The sequence below is a fragment of the Vicugna pacos genome, chromosome 9 (genome assembly GCF_048564905.1).
Source record: "Vicugna pacos chromosome 9, VicPac4, whole genome shotgun sequence".
In the NCBI taxonomy this organism is placed as follows: Eukaryota; Metazoa; Chordata; class Mammalia; order Artiodactyla; family Camelidae; genus Vicugna; species Vicugna pacos.
This window is the reverse complement of record NC_132995.1, coordinates 70,625,708-70,645,209: the sequence shown is the minus strand read 5'-3', so window position 1 is coordinate 70,645,209 and position 19,502 is coordinate 70,625,708. Positions and strand designations below refer to the sequence as shown.

The following is a 19,502-nucleotide window of genomic DNA, read 5'->3' as shown; positions in this document are numbered from 1 at the left end:
GAGTGTTAACATACATGCTCTTCAAGTCAACCCATTTTTCAGATTTTGTTACATAATCTCTAATAAATGTTGTACTGTACATAGAAGTTAATTTTAAGAACTCCCAGCTGTACTTTTGACTTCTGGCACGTGGACTCAGCTACACATACTCATCTGGAGAGTAAGTTTGTAAGAGGCTGGGAACCAGTCAGAACACTCTGGCCACAGAGTGCCTCCAGCCCCTATCGTGTTACATTTAGACAGTTGACTTGAGAGGGAAAAAAACAGGATACCGTAGGAATCGTAAAGACGATGAAAGACAACTTGAATTCTTTTGATTCTGCCAACATATGTGACTACTTGGAGTTTTTATGTTTAACTTAATGAAATAATGTAATGCTGTAAAGGCAAAGTATAGTATTTTTGTAAGGGTAAGTGTTAATTTTAGTTCATACATGAAATATTTTCCTGAAATCTTAAGCCTTTAAAAACACTCATTTGTTTGTTGTAAAACTGCAAAATGAATTGATAAAATAATGACTACTTTTATCATATAACTACTTTTTTTCACATTTTTTAATGAGTTATAGTCATTTTACAATGTTGTGTCAAATCATATAACTATTTTTGAAAGTACTTTTTCCATAAAGAAGAAGGGATGCTAAAAAATGATTTGCTTTGGTAACAAATATCTAGGTGGGCCACTGTAAGTGGGTAGATGACTTCAATGAAAGGATGAGATTAAACTTCAAAGAGGAGGTCAACCTTGGTCTGTGTTATAAAGGTAGAGAGCATTTTTTTCCACTACAGCACATTTGAACCCCCCTCCTCACAGTATGCCTCCCACAGGGGAAGCAATACGCTGTCCCACCACTAAAGCCAACAAGAGTTGGTACTGCTTTCTTCAAAGTCCCGGCGAGCAGGCTGCTGGCGCACGACCTACACTCGGTCACTCAGACGTGCCTGCAAGTGATGCAGAGAAGTAGATCCAGTGGGACAGCCATTCCACCAGCTGCTGCCATGGCAACTGTGCTGGTGGAGGCAGCACAAGACGGTGGCCGTGTGGTACCCAGGGTCCTGCGGTCACAGCAGCGCATCCTCTCCACACCCTCCCTGGGGCCGGATTCTGGCTGGGGTTCTGGGCTTCCGTCGGCTCCTGCTCATCCCTGGGCCTGGTTCTTCAGCTTGACCTTCCACCTCATTTGGTCTAATTCACTATATTTGGCCAGCGTCACTTCCCGTGATTGGCAGTAGACAATTCTGACCGACACGTGAAAAGGTGAACAGAATTTTGATTAGATGAGTATGGAGGTAGGAGGTACCGCAGATACTGCAGGCTGAGAGAACAGCAAAAGTAAAAGTATAAAAATAGAAAAAAGAACACTGTGGTAACTGGTAATGACCCTGAGTGAACTGCGTTCACATGACCTGGGAACTGAGCTCATAAGGCGCTGTGAGCCAAGGCGCTGCGTGTGTCTCAGTCAAGCTGCCATCACCAAAGCCCACAGACGGGATGCCTTGACCAGCAGACACTGATCTTCTCCCAGCTGGGGAGGCCGGCGGTCTGAGGCCAGGGGCTGGCATGGAGGGGTTCTGGCGGGAGCTCCCTTCCTGGTTTGCAGGTCGCTGCCTTCTTGCTGGTCCTCACATGGCCGAGAGGGAGAGAGCAAGCTCTCTGGTCTCTTTTCTTCTAAGAGCTCTAATCCCCTCGTGAGGACCTCTTCTAGACTGAACTACCTCCCAAACGCCCCACTTCTGAGCACCGTCAATTGGAGGTCAGGGCTTCAATATATGAATTTTGCAGGGGACACAATTCAGTCCACAGCAGAAAGGAAGACGTTTTAGCCAGAACAAGAGGGTCTCAGGTGCCACAGGCAGGAGTGTGACCCCTGCAGGTCCGTGAGGGGAGGCTGCAAAGAGCCTCCGTGCAAAGACAGACTTGCTGAAGCGCAGGCTTTAGGAGGGTTACTCCGGTGGCACAGGGTGAAACAGACGCAGCGAGTCAAGAATTTTCCTAGGATTCTTCTTTGGGAGGCTCCTACAGTAGTGAAGGTGAATGATTTAAAGGAGCCATGTTCTAGCAGAAGTGGGGTGGGGTGGGGTGGAGAAGCAGAGTCTGGATTTGAGAGATATTTCAAACAGTGAACCAACAAAATTAATCAGACATCTGGATGTGGGGGCGTGGATGTGGGAGGAGCTGAGGATGACTCAGACCTTTCACTTGGGTAGCTGGGAGGGTGGGAATGCCGACAAGCAAATCAGAAGACACAGAAGCCAGAGCTACGGTGGAGCGAGGTCATGGTTTTCATTTCTGAGATGCTGAGTTTAAGGAGCTGGTGAAACACAACATATTTATGTTCAAGTTAGGAATAAACTCTGGAGTTCAGGAGAGAGGCTGAGGCCAGTGAAGGAGTTTGGGGGGTTGAAAAGACGTGGGAGTGGCAGTGAATGAGATCACCCTTGGGAGGGATAACGGAAGGAAAGGAGGTCAGGAACAGAAACCTGGTAAATGCTCATAGATGATTTTTCTGACATTGCAGAAAAGCACTTCATGAGAGAAGAGGTAAATTTGGAAAATACAATGTTCTCAAAATTTGAAAACAGAGAAGCTCAAACAGGAGGCGGTGATCAGGAGCTCCATGTCACTGAGACGGCCAGCAAGCCGAGGCTCTGAAGAGGCTTTTGATAAGCTCTCTGGTGGATGAATTCTGAGTAGTTTAGGTAGAGTGTGGGCAGGATGGGGAGGGGCAAAACCCACATTCTGAATAGTTACAAAGGTGAAGCAGTATGAACTAATCTTCCCAGAAGTTTCTTTTAGAAATGGGATGGTAGCTCAAATTAATGGATAGTTTCTGTGCGAACGCTGGTTTTATTTTTTGATAATGGAAATTTCAGCATGTCTAAGGAAATCATATTTCCCTACATTGTGTAAAAGCTAAAAGCACACATCCCTATGTAGAGCAAGATGCCTGATTAAAATGTTTGACAAAGGAAAGAAAGCACTAAATCTACTGCGTGCAAGGTGCTTAGCCCAGTAAGCTCTCAATAATAAGTTATTTTTATACTTGAAATTTCTATATTATTATAGAGTGATTTCTATTTGTTATCTGAAGTCCTATGTTCTCCTTCCAAGAGTTTCTTTAAATGGCACAGACAAACAAAAGGCTCAAAGCAGACTGTGTTCACAGAAGGTCATCTCTTTTCTACTGCAGTGGAAGAGGCGCCAAGAAATCTCTTTTTTTGACTTGAACTATATCTTCAATTTAGGAGTCTGATGATTGAAATTACAGTGTTTTCAGAAATTTACAGAAAATTTTTTCCTGTATATTAAGGCACTTCAAGGGCAAATATATTTGACACAGGGAGGCTCACAGAAGATGACATACCGCACTGTTAACCCCTTGCTGTGCGTTACCTGACAGATGAGAGCCGCGGGGCAGCCACAGAGGCATGTGCTCTGCCCTCCCTTCAGGAAAGAGCAAGCTGTTCTCCTCGTAGGAGAGCAGTGAGCTGAGAGTCTCCACTTGCCGTGCATCTAGATGCCACAGTGTCTGAGCAGAGGCCACAAGCTTGCTGGCCAGCCCCTGACCAGTGACTGAGCATGGCACGGGTACTACGGCTTGGCCGTTTATGCCCAACATGGGGCTCTTCTACCCCTGCTCAAGACTGGCTGAGACTCCCCCATCCAATCTTGCTTCTTTCCTCTAACTTTTGCAAATATTGCCCCCTTCCAATCCTCCGATAAATCTTGTCCACTTTTTGGAGAAGCGTAATTGGTACCAGGGCTAGTCTAAGAAAGCAGGTGGTCAGACAGGTTTGGCAACATATCTTGCCTGGAAATAAGGATCCCAGCCTATACACAGACAGTCCGTCAGGCAGCAGTGCAATTGCTCAAAGCCACCAGCGGTGACTGGTGCCCGGGATGTGAAAACCTACTGAGAAGCGGACAGACTCCTCCCCCAAACTGCTGCAAGAATTAGCTGGCACACGCCTGCCGGAGCCAGGGCAGACCTCTGCGGCTGGATTCAGAAGGGGGTTTTATCAAGGACGGTGAAACAGAGGCAGGATAAGGGAGCATTTGTTGACATGAGGACACTCTCCCTGGGGATGTGGGATTTAACACTTTCGCCAGGCCCCGGGGGACCGTACAAACACCTTGCTGGGCTGGCTCCTACAAGCCTAGAGAAAACGACTGCCTTCTCTTAATGAAGCTGACATGCCTGCATTGCCTTGGCAGATGGGGGAAGGAATGAAAAGCCTCACAGAAGTGGGCATTCCTGGGATGGACGCAGGAGAGGAGTCTCCAAGGCCCCCAAGAGGATTAGGTACTGTGGGAGGACCTAGTGGACGCACCGCTGGTGAGGCGCTAGGCACGTGCTGGTGAGAGGGGCACGGCGTGACGCGCAAGTTCAGTGGTGCCTCCCCAGTGCAGGTGGGGGTGATGGGAGGAGAGGCTCCCACAGAGCTGGGCTCCTTGATGTCCATGTGGATTATGAGGGACCCGAAGAAACAGAAGCCAGGTATCAGTGTTGAACCATCAGAAGCAGGGATGGGGTGGGAGGGAGTATCATAATTGTCATGGTGATGCTGAAGGCCCGAGGGACAGCCAAGGGGACTTGCCCAGCCGGCAGTTCTGAAGATGATTTATAAATGGCAGCATTTTCTAGGGGCAAAACAGATGGGGAACCAGAGGCTCACAATTAATACACAATCACAAGAAAGCAAGGCTGCAGAGCTGAGAGTAGATGCCCCAATAGAATATTTTAATTCTTTCTGCAGTTCTCTAACCTGGATGAAACTCACTGACTGAAGAGGCAGCTGGTCCCCAAGGGAAGGACCCTGTAGCACAACAGAAAGTATGTGTTGTAATGATTTTCCCAGTCCTTCTTCAAAAGGACCCGTGATCATTTGGTCAGCGGCTATACGCTGGGGAAAAGAGAGCACCTAGATATTTTGAGGACTATTGGACATAGTCCCAGTGGACACTGGTTCCCGGACACCTGAATTAACATCACCACGGCCTCGTGTCAGAGCAGGGTCACACGGGGACTAGATAACAAGTGAGTCCAAGCCAAAGTCCGGCTCACAGTGGACTTCCTCAGTCTGAGAGCACACCCAGCGGTCATGTTCCCCTGGGAGGGTGGAGCCCGGGGTGAACTCAACCGGAAGCATATGAAACTGTATTCTCCCACTCCTGCAAAATAGTACACCAAACATAATACTGCGTTAGGGAAGGGGGGATGTTGAAGATTTGATGCCACCACTTAAGATCTCACGAACACGGGGGTGGTAGTTCTTCCCTATCTCCATTTAGTTCACCAGTCTAGACAGATCCTGGAGAAAGACCACAGACTACTGAATCACCAACCAAGGAGTAGCGGCCATTGATTTGTCAAATGTGTTCTTTTCTCTCTCATTCAAGAAAAAGGATGAGAAACAGCTCACATGCACGTGGAACAGGCAGCTCCTCACGCCCGTTTATGTCAGGGCTACGTGCACTCTCCTGCTCTTTGCCGTATCACAGTCTGCAGTGAGGTGGACATTTTGGACATCTCACAGGCTGCCATATGGATCTTTCACATCAAAGGTATCATTCTGCTCAGGCAAGATAAACAAGAGGTGGTTAGCTCACTGGGGCCTGGGGAAGACACATGCATTCCAGACCTTGGGAGTAAACTGTATAAGATTCAGGGACCTGGGACATCAGTAAAGCTCTCAGGGACCCACCGGTCAGGGCCGTGCTAGACATGCCCTCCAGAGTCACGTACAAACGACTGCACCTTGTGTTCCCACCGCAAAGAAGGGAAGCACGGCACCTTTAGATCGCTTTGCGTTCTTAAAGAAACACATCCTACGCTTATGAATACCATTCTGGCCCAGGTACCAGGTGACAAGAAAAGCTGGGGTGGCACCAGGAAGGGCTCTGCCACCAGTACAGTCTGTCACCTGGGCCACACGATCCAGCGGACCCTACGGTGCTCGAGCGCCGGCGGTGGGAAGCACACAGCCTGGGGCTTATGGCAGTAAGTGTGAGAATCACGGTGCTGGCTCCTGCAAGGCCACGACATCTGCAGCCGGGAACGAGGTGTCTTTTAAAAAGGAGACTTGCGTATGTCAGTGGGCCTGGCAGAGATGGACTGTTTGACCCTGGGGTATCAAATGACCACATGTTCAGAGATGCCCGTTATAATCCGGGTTCTGCTGGACCCCATCAAAGCGACACTGCTTACCACAGAGGTCCAGTCAGCAGTTTAGCACGGCCGAGGCTGGTGAGGTTATTACATAGCCAATTATTGTACATTGTAAAGAAGTTAAAGATAACTTCGAAGTTGTCATTTTAAAAGCAATTAAAGTTCTTTAACATTGCAAACAACGTGCAGAACATAAGATATTCAAAGTCAAGGGTCATAAGAATAAAATATGCATCCACTTAAAATCAAAGTACAATTAAAAACTTGACAGTCATGACCATTTATATTTCTTTTAGTGTTTGAGCTACTTGGCTGCCTGAAAAACAGGACATGAAACAGGAACTTATGGAATGCTCATTTTTTCCCCCACATCCTTTCTAATTCATATCATACAACATTTCAATTAAAATCACCTAACTAGTTTTCTTCAGCTACTATGGGTAAGGCACTGGGCTCTGAAGATAACTCAGAACGGAGCTGCCTTCTCTTCACAGGGGCACATCTCAGGAGGCAGTGTGATGTAAGAGACCAAACGCTGGCTTTGGAGTCACACTGTCATTCCTGACTCTAATACTAGCTGAGTAACTCTGGGCAACTTCATGAGCCTCTTGTGGCCTCAGTGTTGTTATTTGTGAAATGAAGATAGCCAAACCTTCATCGCAGCCGTTGTGAAGATTACGGCGTACAGAGGGCTTAGTATGTTGCTAGACTGTTACCTTTCGATAAATGGAAGCTGGGAACAGGGATTGGAAACATGGAAGCAGTAAAAAATACTAAAATTGGGCCCAGGGATTTGGCTCCATGTAGCCAAAGCATCTAAGAAAGCTGGTGATGGTGTGTGAACCCCGAGCTGCACACCAGACTGCTGGCTCTGGGTCTGGTCTGACTTTCCAACTCCTGTGCTCGAAGAGAAGATGCTCAGAGACCCCAGCTGTTCAAATCTGTACATCTCGTATCATCAGACTCTGGTCTCATCGGCACCACGGCTTTCAATCTTAAGGAAACCAACTGAATTCAAATCCTTATCATTTCACATCTGAGACTGACAATCTCTTTCAAATATCCTTTACTTTTAGTTTTTTTTTTTCTTTTTAAATCCCTCTTTACTCTCCATCAGATCATTTTAAACTTCAGAAGGACTGTATCAGAATGTACCGGCTTGACGCATTCTAGGTATTCAATATATATTCACGGGATTGAAATAAATAAAACCCTTCTAAAGAACTGCTTCTGTCACGTCATTTTTCAACTCTGTCTTGCTTATTAACTCAAGCATGAAGCCTCAGATTGGCTTACAAGGTCTTTCTGATTGATTTATTCTTGCTAATCCTTAAATCCCACAGTTCCTCCCCCTGCCCACACCAGCCACCCCTTCTGCTCCCCATCTGAGGTGCCCCTGTCACTGGCCCCTAACTGCATCTGCTGCTTCTTGCTCCTTGCCTTTGCTCTCTCTGTCCCCTGACCTGGAATTGCCTCTTTTTCCCCTGTTCAAATCATATCCATCTCCAACCCTATCCCAAGAACCACTTACTTCTGAAGCGCTGCCCCCTGGTGCTTACCAGTAGTGGCCTCTTCCCTCCTGGGCGCGGAGTGGCTCCCATGGTTGTTACCAGATACGCTAACGATTATATTTCACTTAGAACTTTATTATGTACCATCCCCAGGACAAACTTATCCAGTAGGCACTGCAATACTTCAAGGGCTGATGGTACTTCTAGGGACCCATGAAATCATCTTAATCTCTTTTAAAATCACAAGGAAAAAGTGAGCATTTAAGTTGAAGACAATGTTTGATATATATTATTTATACATGTGTTCTTACAACAATGAGGTTGTAATACATACATATTTATATATTTATACTTACATTTGCGTTTATATTTATATTTAAAGGCAGAAGGGGGCCATGAAGGCACACAGAAGTACCTCGGCCCCACGAAGTCACAGCGCAGCCCTGACTACCTCACACTGCCCTGTGACAGTCAGTCCTGTTTTCCCAATTAGAATGTGTAGGTGCTGCCAGCCATCCCCAGGCTGGAGCCTGCTCACACCTAACCTCCTGACACCTTAATGGAATTCTATGACATACTCTTCAATGTTTCAAGGAGCCTAGTGGGATATTGTATCTGTCCATCATAGGCAAGTGTGCAGTAGCTAAAAAGTCAGTACTCTTTGCTTTGGGCTGGAGCTACAGTAAGTCAGCTGGCGACAATGGTGACCACACGGTGCTGAGTGGTTCCGATACGCCGCGGGAGACACGGGAATTGCTGTGATGTGACTAGAGACCCAGATACCACTATAAAGCCACGGGCCAATCACAGCATCCTCAAATGTAGGTGTCACTTATGGACGCCAGGTAGAATTCAAGTCAAGATGCAGGGTATCCACTTAATCATTTACTGCTTATTATTTGATAATTGTATGTGTGCCATTTTAATAATTGCATTGTGCAGTTTCAAAACAGCATATTATATTTTTATTATTATGGACCATTGTTTAATGTCTGGGCCCAAGTTGGGGTGCGAAAGTGTTAGTCTGTTCAACAGAATATAAAGACATGGAGTGCATGGAGGACTGGGCGGAACGGGAAGAGGTGAGCTGTAAAAGGGGTCTGTGGTAGTGAAAACAGTGGAACCCAATGGGTACTCTGCAGATCTTCTGTACCTTCCCCCACCCGCTACCAGTAACACTTCGCTGAAGGCTGGCAGCAGAAACTCAGTCGACTACTCGCAGTGGTCACAGCACCGGTAGACAAGCAGAAAAGAGCAGCCACGTTACGCGTGCGTGCCCGATAAATGCTTTTTGACACATTATCTAGTAGACACAAATTTGCTCAATTGAAATCCAGAGCACAGGGACCATATCCATCTCTGCACTGAATTACTCCTGAGCAGGGAAGATTTAGAGGAATGGCCTTCCAGCGGAAGCCAGGTCTCACCAGCCAGTGAAGACACACTCTTGAAGATAGCCCAGAGCTTTCCTTCTTACCCACCCCAATCCTTCTTCTCCAAACCCAGTCCCTGACCAGTCAGTCTCATGGAGTCAGCTGTGAGTAACCTGGCATGCTTCCCCAATTCCTGTGCCCCAGAATGACAGCCTGCTCATGTCCCTCTGCAGAACTGGGAAAAATGTCACAAACGGAGGGACGGACAGACACCAGTGGGCTGTGCTCATTTGACTCTTGTCTTGGCAGCCTGTGAGCAGCCACTCCTGCACATGGGACCTTGTGAGCCTTTCATAAAAGATGGGGCCACGTGGGCAGTGAGAGCAGGATGACACGAATGACCTGCCACCGAGGGGGAAGAAGACAGGAAAACTCCAGGGCTTTCCACTAGTGCTTCGGGAGCACCTGCAGTGAACTGTTTAATGTCCACAGATTCCTCCTTTCCCGGTCCCTTCACCTCTTTACAGTCTGACTTTGCTGGGCCTCCCATCTCTAGGTAGAGACTCTTCCTCCACCCCCATCCATCTGGGCTGGCCTTATGGTTTGCCTGGACCGAGAAAGTGCAGCCATAGGGGTGATGAACAAGTTTTGGAGCCTGTGCCCCAAGATGCCTTGCAGCTTGGGCCTCTGCCCTCTTGGAAGGCTGCTCTAAGACTGTGGCAGGGAAAACAACCCATGAGAAAGACGTCTTGAGAACGTGAGAGCCCGGCTCTCCGGGCTGTCCCATCTCCTCCACCCCCAGCTGACTGGTCAGCTGAACACGACTCATGAGAGATGCAACAAAGATTGACCACCAAGAAAACCACAGGTCAGCCTGCAGCATCCTGAGGGTCATAAATTCTTGTTGTTTTGAGGTTTAGGGTGGGTTGTTATGTGGCAGCAGATAATGGGAAAAGGTCAGTAAATGTAGCTGACTCTTCCTTTATTTTTTTAAGATTTTCAGAAAATCTAAGGTCAGAATTAGAAGACCTAAAGAGGCCATTCTATGACTTTTGGCTTCAACGGTTTACGAGGTCAACTGGAAAGTCACCAAACTGTATGCCACATTCTCAACCTTGGAGTTTCACCTGACTTTAATTAAAAAACAAAAACAAAAACAAAAACAAAACTTTACCCATTTTTATATGAAAAGAAATACCAAGAAGCTAAATTTAAATATTATTCTAATGCAACTTAACACTGAATCATAAATTTAATGAGGGTTAAATAACCTTTAGAATTTTTTCCTGGGAAACCGACAGCATTTGCAAAAATAGGCGTAGAATTTTTTATTTCCCTGAAAGTTCTCAACAAAGCAAAAGAGAACAACTCAGTGATCAAATTACCCCCAAAGTCTTAATTAAAGTCAGATGCTAAGGGAGAGTTCAAGTTCATAAACATATTCTTCTGTTCTGACTCACATGCTTCATAACAGGGCTCATTAACTTTAATTTACATGTTTATATGCATGTATAACCCCTATGCCACATTAAACAAATACATCTCAACCTAAATATAGCAGGCAATCAGCCTAGTTCCACAGAGAATATTGAATAGTATGGCTGTTTTCCCCTATTTACCTACATGTCAGAATCTGGCAAGCATGTTATGAGGCTGTGTTAGTTTAAAACATCCCAACATTTCTATTACAAAGTTTTCCAAGATGTCTCTAGTGAAGCTAGGAAGAAATATGTATGTATACGGGTTCAAATACAACGGCAAATCCTGACTGTAAGGCCTCCATGTGCAGCAGGAGTTATATTGGGAGTTGCCATGGCAGCCACCCACTCCTCACACAAGGGGTGGCAGGGAAGGGAGAAGAGCAGTTAGCGGAGAACAGGATCTATTGTTACAAAGACAGTGGGACCCGTCAATGTAATTACAAGCAGGAATCCTGACTTTTAGTCTGAACCGCTGTTTAATGATAGAAGGCTCCCGAGTGCTGGAGTGTTATTAAATTTTTTTTTCTCTAAACATATCTATCATCTGAACCTTTGGTTTTGACTTTTATGAGCACTGGGGAGTATGCAGGAGCAGGAGGGAATTCAGCTAACCAGACACCCACGAAGGCTAACATGATTTAATGACTCCCTCTCTGGAACATTCGGAATCACCGTAGCCAGGAAAATAGATGGTTCTATGAGTCTGGGCAAGTGACTTCACCTGCTGAGTGCCCTCATCTGTAAAATGGGCATAATAATAGTACATCCTTCAAGGAGCTGTTGTAAGGATTCAATAAATTAGTGTCAATAATCAATGATAACAACAATAATAATTTTAATAACACATAAATAAGAATTAGTAATATATTAAATAGATTAGTAAAAGTGAAGCCCTAGTGCCTGATGTATAGTAAATGCTCAAAAACATTTGCTAATCACAATAATTACTATTATTATTAAAATAGCTCCAAGTTTTTATTACAGACTAGAAGAATATGGCTTATAATTCAGAAATTGCTTAAATAAATGCCTTCGAGTAAGCTCCTAAAACAAATCAGATAAGAAGTTGCTGAAACAAATGCCAGCAGACCAGGGCAAGACAAGATGCTAAGATATTTTTACAGTATATAAACAGATAGCACCTTCTCCCATAGCAATGCCTTCGGAAACACCATTTGGGCAGAAAAGATAAAGACCAAGTATTCCACTCTGCTAGCACATTCACCACCACTGGCACACCCTGATCACACAGCAAAACCCATCATCTGCATCAGTGCTAAGATAATCATGTAACAGTATCTGGGGTCAGAGAGTATTCTGGAATTTGTCTCAAGTCATTGGCTTCATCATACGTCTATGCAGATCTGTATACCCAGACACAAATGCAAGCATCAGAGTTAGATGCAATGATCATGAGTGAAACGTATTTTCTGACTCCTGATTCACTCAAGTTTTAGATCTTCATATTAAGGCTGAATGCTCCATCTTCTAGGAGAGGTAGAACATTCAGCCAAGAAATTTAGTAAACAGGAAAGAACATGCATGGATTAGAAGATTTCACGTGAAGGCTAGAAGTACCTTAGAATGTGCAGCCGAAAGCACAAGTGATGCGCTAAAGAATCAGGGGAAAATTAGAGGAGCAGAGTGAGGGCAAGAAAGGCATTGTAACTGGGGAATTATACAGAAATCAGAAGAGAAAATGCATGGGATAGGATTTAATCCTTAACTCTATAAAAATTTTTCTCATTGGAATTTTTAAAAAATTCCAGACAGTGAGTGGTAGAATGAACTTGGCTTAAAAACTTTAAAAATGTTAAAATGCATACCCTTATGACCTCCGAAATCATCCTGCCATTGTGAATGTTACGATGCCATAGCTCCCCCTCTCAAATTGTCCTTTACTTGGTGATTATTATTTCCAGTCTCAAGTAGGGGTGTTGCAGGAGTTATTCTCTCTGCTTTCAGAGATAAACTGACAAGAATACATTAGGAACATTAGAAACATTTCCATAATCAAATAGTTCTTAGAGGGTAAAAATAATTCCGAATTTTTTCATGTAATTAGAAATGATCGAATTTGGGCTCAGACTGGTCCTGAGATCTCTTGTCTTTGAGCTGAAATCAGAAAGAAGTAGGTATTGGCACCACTGGCAAGGAGGACCCCCAAAGAAAAAATTCTCTGAACGCCCTGCTGTAGCTGTGGAAAAGCCTACGAGGCACGTTTCGGAGTCCGACTCCATGGCTTCAAGGCAGATTCTGGTGCAGAGGGGAAGGCCGATGGACACAAACACAGGGACCTAGAGCTGCCCTGCCTTCTCCTCCTGCAGATCAGAAATGCGCTCAGCGTGACCACTTACTTCCACCTACACGTGGCTGTCCGAAGACAGCTGCACTTAGGGCCTGGTTCTCACCACCAAAATGATGGCAAATACCCAAGAATAAAGAATATATATATATATATATAATTTATAACAGCATTTTGGTTAGTTCTACCAGAAAATATTAAAACACTGGTTGAGATATTACGATAAGTAGTTAACAAATAACGAAAGAACTTTCTAGAAAAAGAGTGCCTCTTCGCCCACCTTCACCAGAGAACATCAGAGCTTGAGTAGGTGTCTAAGAGGCCTGGGTAGTCCTTCTAATTGCACCGTTAAACGTTTATGGGGACTGCTATAGGACAAATTCATTTCCATTAAGCTCTACTTAATATAAAGACAAACATATTCTCAAATAGAAATGCTAATGGCTGTATTTTTTAATGCAACCAACTGCCCACACGTAATCTCATGAGAGCCAACTGACTTAATTTTATCCACAGCACAAACAGCTATCATTAAAAATAAATTAAATGGCCTGCAGAAAGCTTTTAATGTGACTTCCACTATGGCAGGGAGGAATAATTTCCACTTCGGGAGAACTCACAGAAAGACAGACTAAGAAAGGTTTCTGGCTCTTGCTTACTGTCAGATACATCGCTGCGTAGACGCTGAGGGCCGCTTCTTTGGACGGAAACGTCTTCCTTGCTCTCATGATGAGATCCGGGTTCCCCGTGCAGGCCTCTTCCCCGCTGATGAACTGCGTATACTGCTGGCATCCGAGGGCTGTGTAGTTGGGTTTGCACAGGGCCAGAAAGTGTGGAGCCAGATTTCCTGTGACTACTTGCCCAGCATTTACAAAGATATCTGTAGCGAACAGTCCAAACGCATAAATTCCTGAGGAAGAAAACAAACCATGTTAACTCTGGGGTTTTGTGTGTGTGTGTGTGTGTATGTCTCAGTTTACAATAAACCAACGTGGCAACAGTTCAGCAACTCTAAAAGAGTTCACCATCCATCCATTTTTACATCATACGGTTCCTTCCATTTCCCTCCCTCCAGTGCCTCCCGGTGCTTTCCGAAGTGGTGGGAGTGTTAAATTATTTAACATACTGAGCTGTCTACCACTGGCTACATCTTTATGCATGCCAGGTTTATAAGACATAAGATAAAAGAAGAAAGTATATTCTAAGGCTGTGTTTGGGTGATGTGATTTTTTTAAGTGGAGACACATTTTGCTTGAGTCAGTTCGGTCTATCACCTTCTACTAATGTTAGCAATCTTAATTTTCTCCCTGTTTTTGAAAATATATTTTTTTAATCTTACTAACATAAAGCAGAGCAGTTGTCTCCCTTCGATTGTGCCTCTTAAGCCCATGCAAACTGATATTAACTCTGCTGGAGGCGCCAATTAGAGGTAAGATCCAGTGCCATCAGCTTTCACTTAAATATCATGGAAAATCATGAGTAACACAGAGTGTTTTCAGATTAATCTCTATGCTGCCTTCAGAAACACATTTTTAAAAGTCCCATAACAGCTGGTAACTAAGACCCACATTATCTTTTTGGGATTGAGTTTTAATTTATCACCATTTGGGACAATTTAGTAAATAATAAAACAATTAGATTATAGTTTTAAAATTATCTTCACAGCATGAAAATTAATTATTTGTTTTGTTTACCTGAAGGCGTAGAATTAAGTACCTAAGTTCCCCCCTCCTTTGTCAGAAACATGCCAATTTACTCAAATACCAAAAATATTTTCTAAATTCAATGTCATTGATCGTTACTGCCAAAACTTATCTTTATTAGATAGGGTAGGCAAAGTAAATACTTTGGCATCATTTTCAGTTAAACTTATAGATACAATCTTCAAGGACATGGTACCAATGTAAAGAAACCCATTTTTAAAAATAGTTTTGGATAATAAAATCCATCAGCATATTTTAAGACTATAACAAAATAACACTTCCAAAATAGTTGGTTCATTAAAAAGTCATAAAATTCCATTATAATAATTCGTTTTTTTTCTTAGTCATATATTTCTGAACTGTTTGTTTCCCAAGCCTTTACATAATTAGTGGCTGCTGTGTAGGAAATCACCAGGATCACAGAAATAATTTTGTAGCATTAGATGCATGACTCTCATTTTCATTTTCAAAGTACTATGTAAGGTTATAAAAGGTTCATGCACACAGAACTGCACATCGTGAAACTCTATGTGCGTACAAATGGCAATGAAAGAAGGACATTAGTGCTCTCTTAAAAAAATTTCAAAGCAATAAAAAGCTTTCTTTACATCTTACCAGCATTCCATGAGCCATGCAAGTAAATGTTATTAAATCAGAAATTCAGCAGAGGCAGAGGAATGGAAGAGAACGAAGCTTAATAAAATGTTACTGTACACAGCCTCTTCCTTCCAAATCTCATGGCCCAGCCTGGGAACCTAAATGGTAAGTCTTTCTCTCTCCTCTCTTGTGACCTCGGCTGAGAGGTATTCATTTTATTTAACCAAACCATTCTTTTGATCTGGTGTAATAAGTTTTCCTGTTTAAAGGAAAGAGGAGTATTTGATAAGGATACAGAAATGTCTCTTGATACTTGTAAAGTTTCTAAATATGCTTTGGAATTAAAATGTCAGCACATCAGGCCCAAGGCCAATATTGTAGTTGACTATGAAGATATTTATTTAAGTGAGATCCCGTGAGTGTATCCCTGCGCTGACCTCCAGAATAAAGTCGCTATAAAGAGTGATGTTCTATTATGCAGTAACGCTTTGCTCACAAGCTTCCCATTTTATCATAACAAACCGGAAACACCCAAGTCATGATAACCAAGGAAAAAGTAAACAAATCAAGCACTCCTAAATGTTTTCTAAAATCACATGAGAAGAAAGAAACACGTAGAAACTTAAAAGCACACTTTCCTTTGTGCCATATACCATACCTCGCTTTACTGAGCTTCGCTGTGTTGGGTTTTGCAGGTAGCGCATTTTTCACAAATTGAAGGCATGTGGCAACCCTGTGTTGAGTAAGTCTATTGGCGCCATTTTCCCAATAACATTTGCTCACTTTGTGTCTCTGTGTCACATTTTAGTAATTCTTACAATATTTCAAAGTTTCTCACTATTACATTTGCTATTGCTGATGTGTGATCAGTGCTCTTTGATGTTACTTTGGTGATGGTTTGAGGGTACCACAAACTGCACCTGCATAAGACAAAGAACTGAATCGATAAATGTGTGTTCTCTGACTGCGCCGCCAACCAGCCGTTCCCCCATGTCTCTCCCTTTCCTCGGGCTTCCCTACGTCCTGAGACACAGCGTTACTGAAATTAAGCAATTAATCCTGTGCAAATCCTCTAACAGCTGCTAAGTGTTCAAGTGAAAAAAATCACACACCTCTCACTTTAAATCAAAAGACAGAAATGATTAAGCTTGGTGGGGAAGGCACATCAAAAGCCAAGATAAGCCCAAAGCTAGGACTCTGGTGCCAAACAGCCAAGTTGTGAATACAAAGGGAAAGTTCTTGAAAGAAATTACAAGTTCTGCTCCAGTGAGGACACAAATGATAAGAGAGCGGAAGAGCCTTATTGCTGATTTGCAGAAAGCGTTAGTGGTCCAGAGAGAAGGTCAAACCCGCCGCAATATTCCCTCCAGCCAAAACCTAAGCCAGCATGAGGCCCTACCTCTCTCCAGCTCTCCAGAAGCTGAGAGAGGTGAGGAAGCTGCTGAAGAAAAGTCTAAAGCCAGCAGAGGCCGGTTCATGAGCTTTCAGGAAAGAAGCCATCTCCAAAACGTGGAAGTGCAGGGTGATGCAGCGAGCGCTGATGTAGATGCTGCAGTAAGTATCCCGGAAGATCCGGCGAAGGTGCCACATACATGACAGATTTTCAGTGGGGACAGAACAGTCTTCTGCTGGAACAGGATGCCGTCTAGGACTTTCCTAGCTGGAGAGAAGGAGTCGATGCCTGCCGTCAAAGCTTCAAGAGACAGGCTGACTCACTTGCTAGGGGCTAATGCAGCTGGCGACTTTAAGTTGGAGCCAATGCTCATTTAGCATTCTGACAATCCCAGGGTGCTCAAGAACGATGCTAAATATACTCTGCCTGTGCTCTATAAATGGAACCACAAAGCCTCCATGACAGCATGTTTATTTACAAAATGGCTTATTAAATATTTTAAGCCCACTGTTGGGACCCACTGCTCAGGAAAAAAAAAAAAAAGATCCCTTCAAAATACGACTGCTCATTGACGACGCACCTGGTCACCCGAGAGCTCTGGTGGAGACGTACAATGAGCTTAATGTTGTTTTCACGCCTGCTCACGCAACATCCATTCTGCCGCCTGTGATCAAGGACTAATTCTGGCTTTCAAGTAGTATGATTTGAGAATTACACTTCTTAACGTTATAGCTGCCATAGATGCTGATTCCGCTGATGGATCTGGGCAAAGCAAGCTTGAAAATCTTCTAGACAAGATTCACCATTCTAGACGCCATTAAAAACATTTGTGATCCATGGGAAGAGGTCAAAATATTAGCATTAACAGGAGTTGGAAAGAAGATTCCAGCTCTTACAGATGACTCTGAGGGGTTCTAGACTTAGTGGAAGAAGTAACTGCAGATGTGGGGGACTCAGTAGAAGAACTAGGATAAGAGGCAGAGCCTGAAGGTGGGGCTGAAGGGCTGCCATCTCATGGTCAGACCTGAGTGGATAAGGAGCTGCTTTGCGTGGATGAGCAAAGAAAGTGGTTTCTTGAGATGGAATCAACTCCTGGTGAAGATGCTGTGAAGACTGTCCAAAGGACAGCAAAGGATTTAGAAAATCACATAATCTTGATAGAGCAGCAGCAGAGTTTGGGAAGACTGACTCCAACTTTGAAAGAAGTTCCGCTGTGGGTAAAACGCTAGCAAACAGCACTGCACACTACAGAGAAGTCATTCGTGAAAGGAAGAGTCAAACAATGTGGCAAACTTCACTGCTGTCTTATTTTAAGAAATTTCCACAGCCCCTCCCAACTTTCAGCAACCACCACTCTGATCAGTCAGAAGTCTGCAGCACTGAGTCAAAACCCTCCACCAGAAAAACGATTACGACTCACTAAAGGCTCAGGCGATGATTAGCAGTTTTTAGCGATAAAGTATTCTTTAATTAAGGTATGTACACTTTTTAGACATAATGCTATCGCACATTTAATAGATTACAATATAGCATAAACATAACTTCTATATGCCCTGGAAACCAAAAAATTTCATGTGACTTGCTTTACTGTGATATTCATTTAACTGTGGTAGCCTGGAAATGAGCTTGAAGGCTCTCAGAGATATGCTTGGATATTCTTTAGAAGCATGTGTATAAATGCACAAAAATATTTTACTTAAGTAGGCATAATATAATTTAGCAATATTTAGGAAGGTTCTTGCTTTAGTTCTGAGTATAGTGTTTATTTTGTTATTAAATGACTCATGCAAGGATAAATAGATCAAGAGCGCAGTACTGATGTATGCGAAAAAAAAAAGTTTTAAAGTTTCATATAAAAGTTATCCCTTTAACAGTATAAATGAGGGCTGTGGAGATGTGTAAGTTGATGAAAATAAAAAGAACAGTTTTAGATAGGAAGACGTTTTGTCTTTAGAGTGATTTAAAGGAATGATGACATTTGATTAGTCTTTAGTGGGCTGATAGATAGATTAGGTGATCTACGCATAATATGTCCAAAGTCTTCATCTTGATTCTATCAATATGAGAAATATATTGAAGAGTTACAGTAACAGTCTTAATACTGATCAGAACTTGTCTTACATGTTATTTAGTATATACATACTTTTTTTTAATCTGATAAAGCCAGGAAAAAATAACCTATGTTAAATTTTATTGTGTCAGTTCAAAAACCTGTGTTGGCCAAGTGTCTATTGAAATGATTTTCAGTAATCTGCCAATGTTCGTATGTATTAGTGCTAGAATTTGAGACAAAGTATCAGTAAATCTTGTCCTCTAATAAAATCACCAATATATTTTTGTTGGCATAGGAAAAAACAGCTCAAAAATAGTTCGTAGAGTGCTATAGATGAAAATTAACAAATACAGCATTTCTTTAATTTGTCAAATTATTTTTCTTGTACTTCGTGATCAACAACCTACCTTATCATTTCTCCCTGGGCATTGTTTCTGAAATTTAATAAACACAGTAAATCACTTCTTTTAATTATGTAATTTTTAGTTTCTTTAGGAATATTAAATATCCAAATGTGGTGGGGTTTTTTTTTTCCTTAAAATAATATGGAACTGACACCATGGAGTCTTGCAAAGCAAGAGAGAAAATAGTATGCAGTATTTATTTTTAAAACCAAATTGAAACATTTCAAAGAAAATATAACCTAATATTTGCATACAGTTAAAATACTGGTCATTTTAAAGATTAGCTTATACATAAACATTGTTTCAGCAATAATAAAAACAATTCAATGAACACATACCAAGAAATCGTACAGTTCTCCTCACCAGTGGGTTTATATAGCAACAATCTCCAGTTAAAATAGTTTTCTCTTGGTTTTCAAAATCCCTTGTGGCCAGTTGTAGGCAAAACACAGCAGTTTCTCCAACTATTATCTTGCAAGGAAATGAAAGATTAAAGAACATTAGAATATAAC

General features: G+C 43.0%; 1 protein-coding gene across 4 annotated transcripts in view; it reads right to left on the bottom strand.

Annotated features, from left to right (window-relative positions):
- The window catches only part of PLPPR5 (phospholipid phosphatase related 5), a 102,265-nt gene that overhangs the window by 43,464 nt on the left and 39,299 nt on the right, over positions 1–19,502 (bottom strand). For all 4 annotated transcript variants that reach the window (XM_006197348.3, XM_015243788.3, XM_072968148.1 and 1 more), the window contains exons 2-3: positions 19,329–19,461; positions 13,500–13,750 (exon numbers count right to left, since the gene is read on the bottom strand). In XM_006197348.3, coding sequence (XP_006197410.1) covers positions 13,500–13,750; positions 19,329–19,461 — 384 coding nt within the window. The remainder of the gene's footprint in view (positions 1–13,499; positions 13,751–19,328; positions 19,462–19,502) is intronic.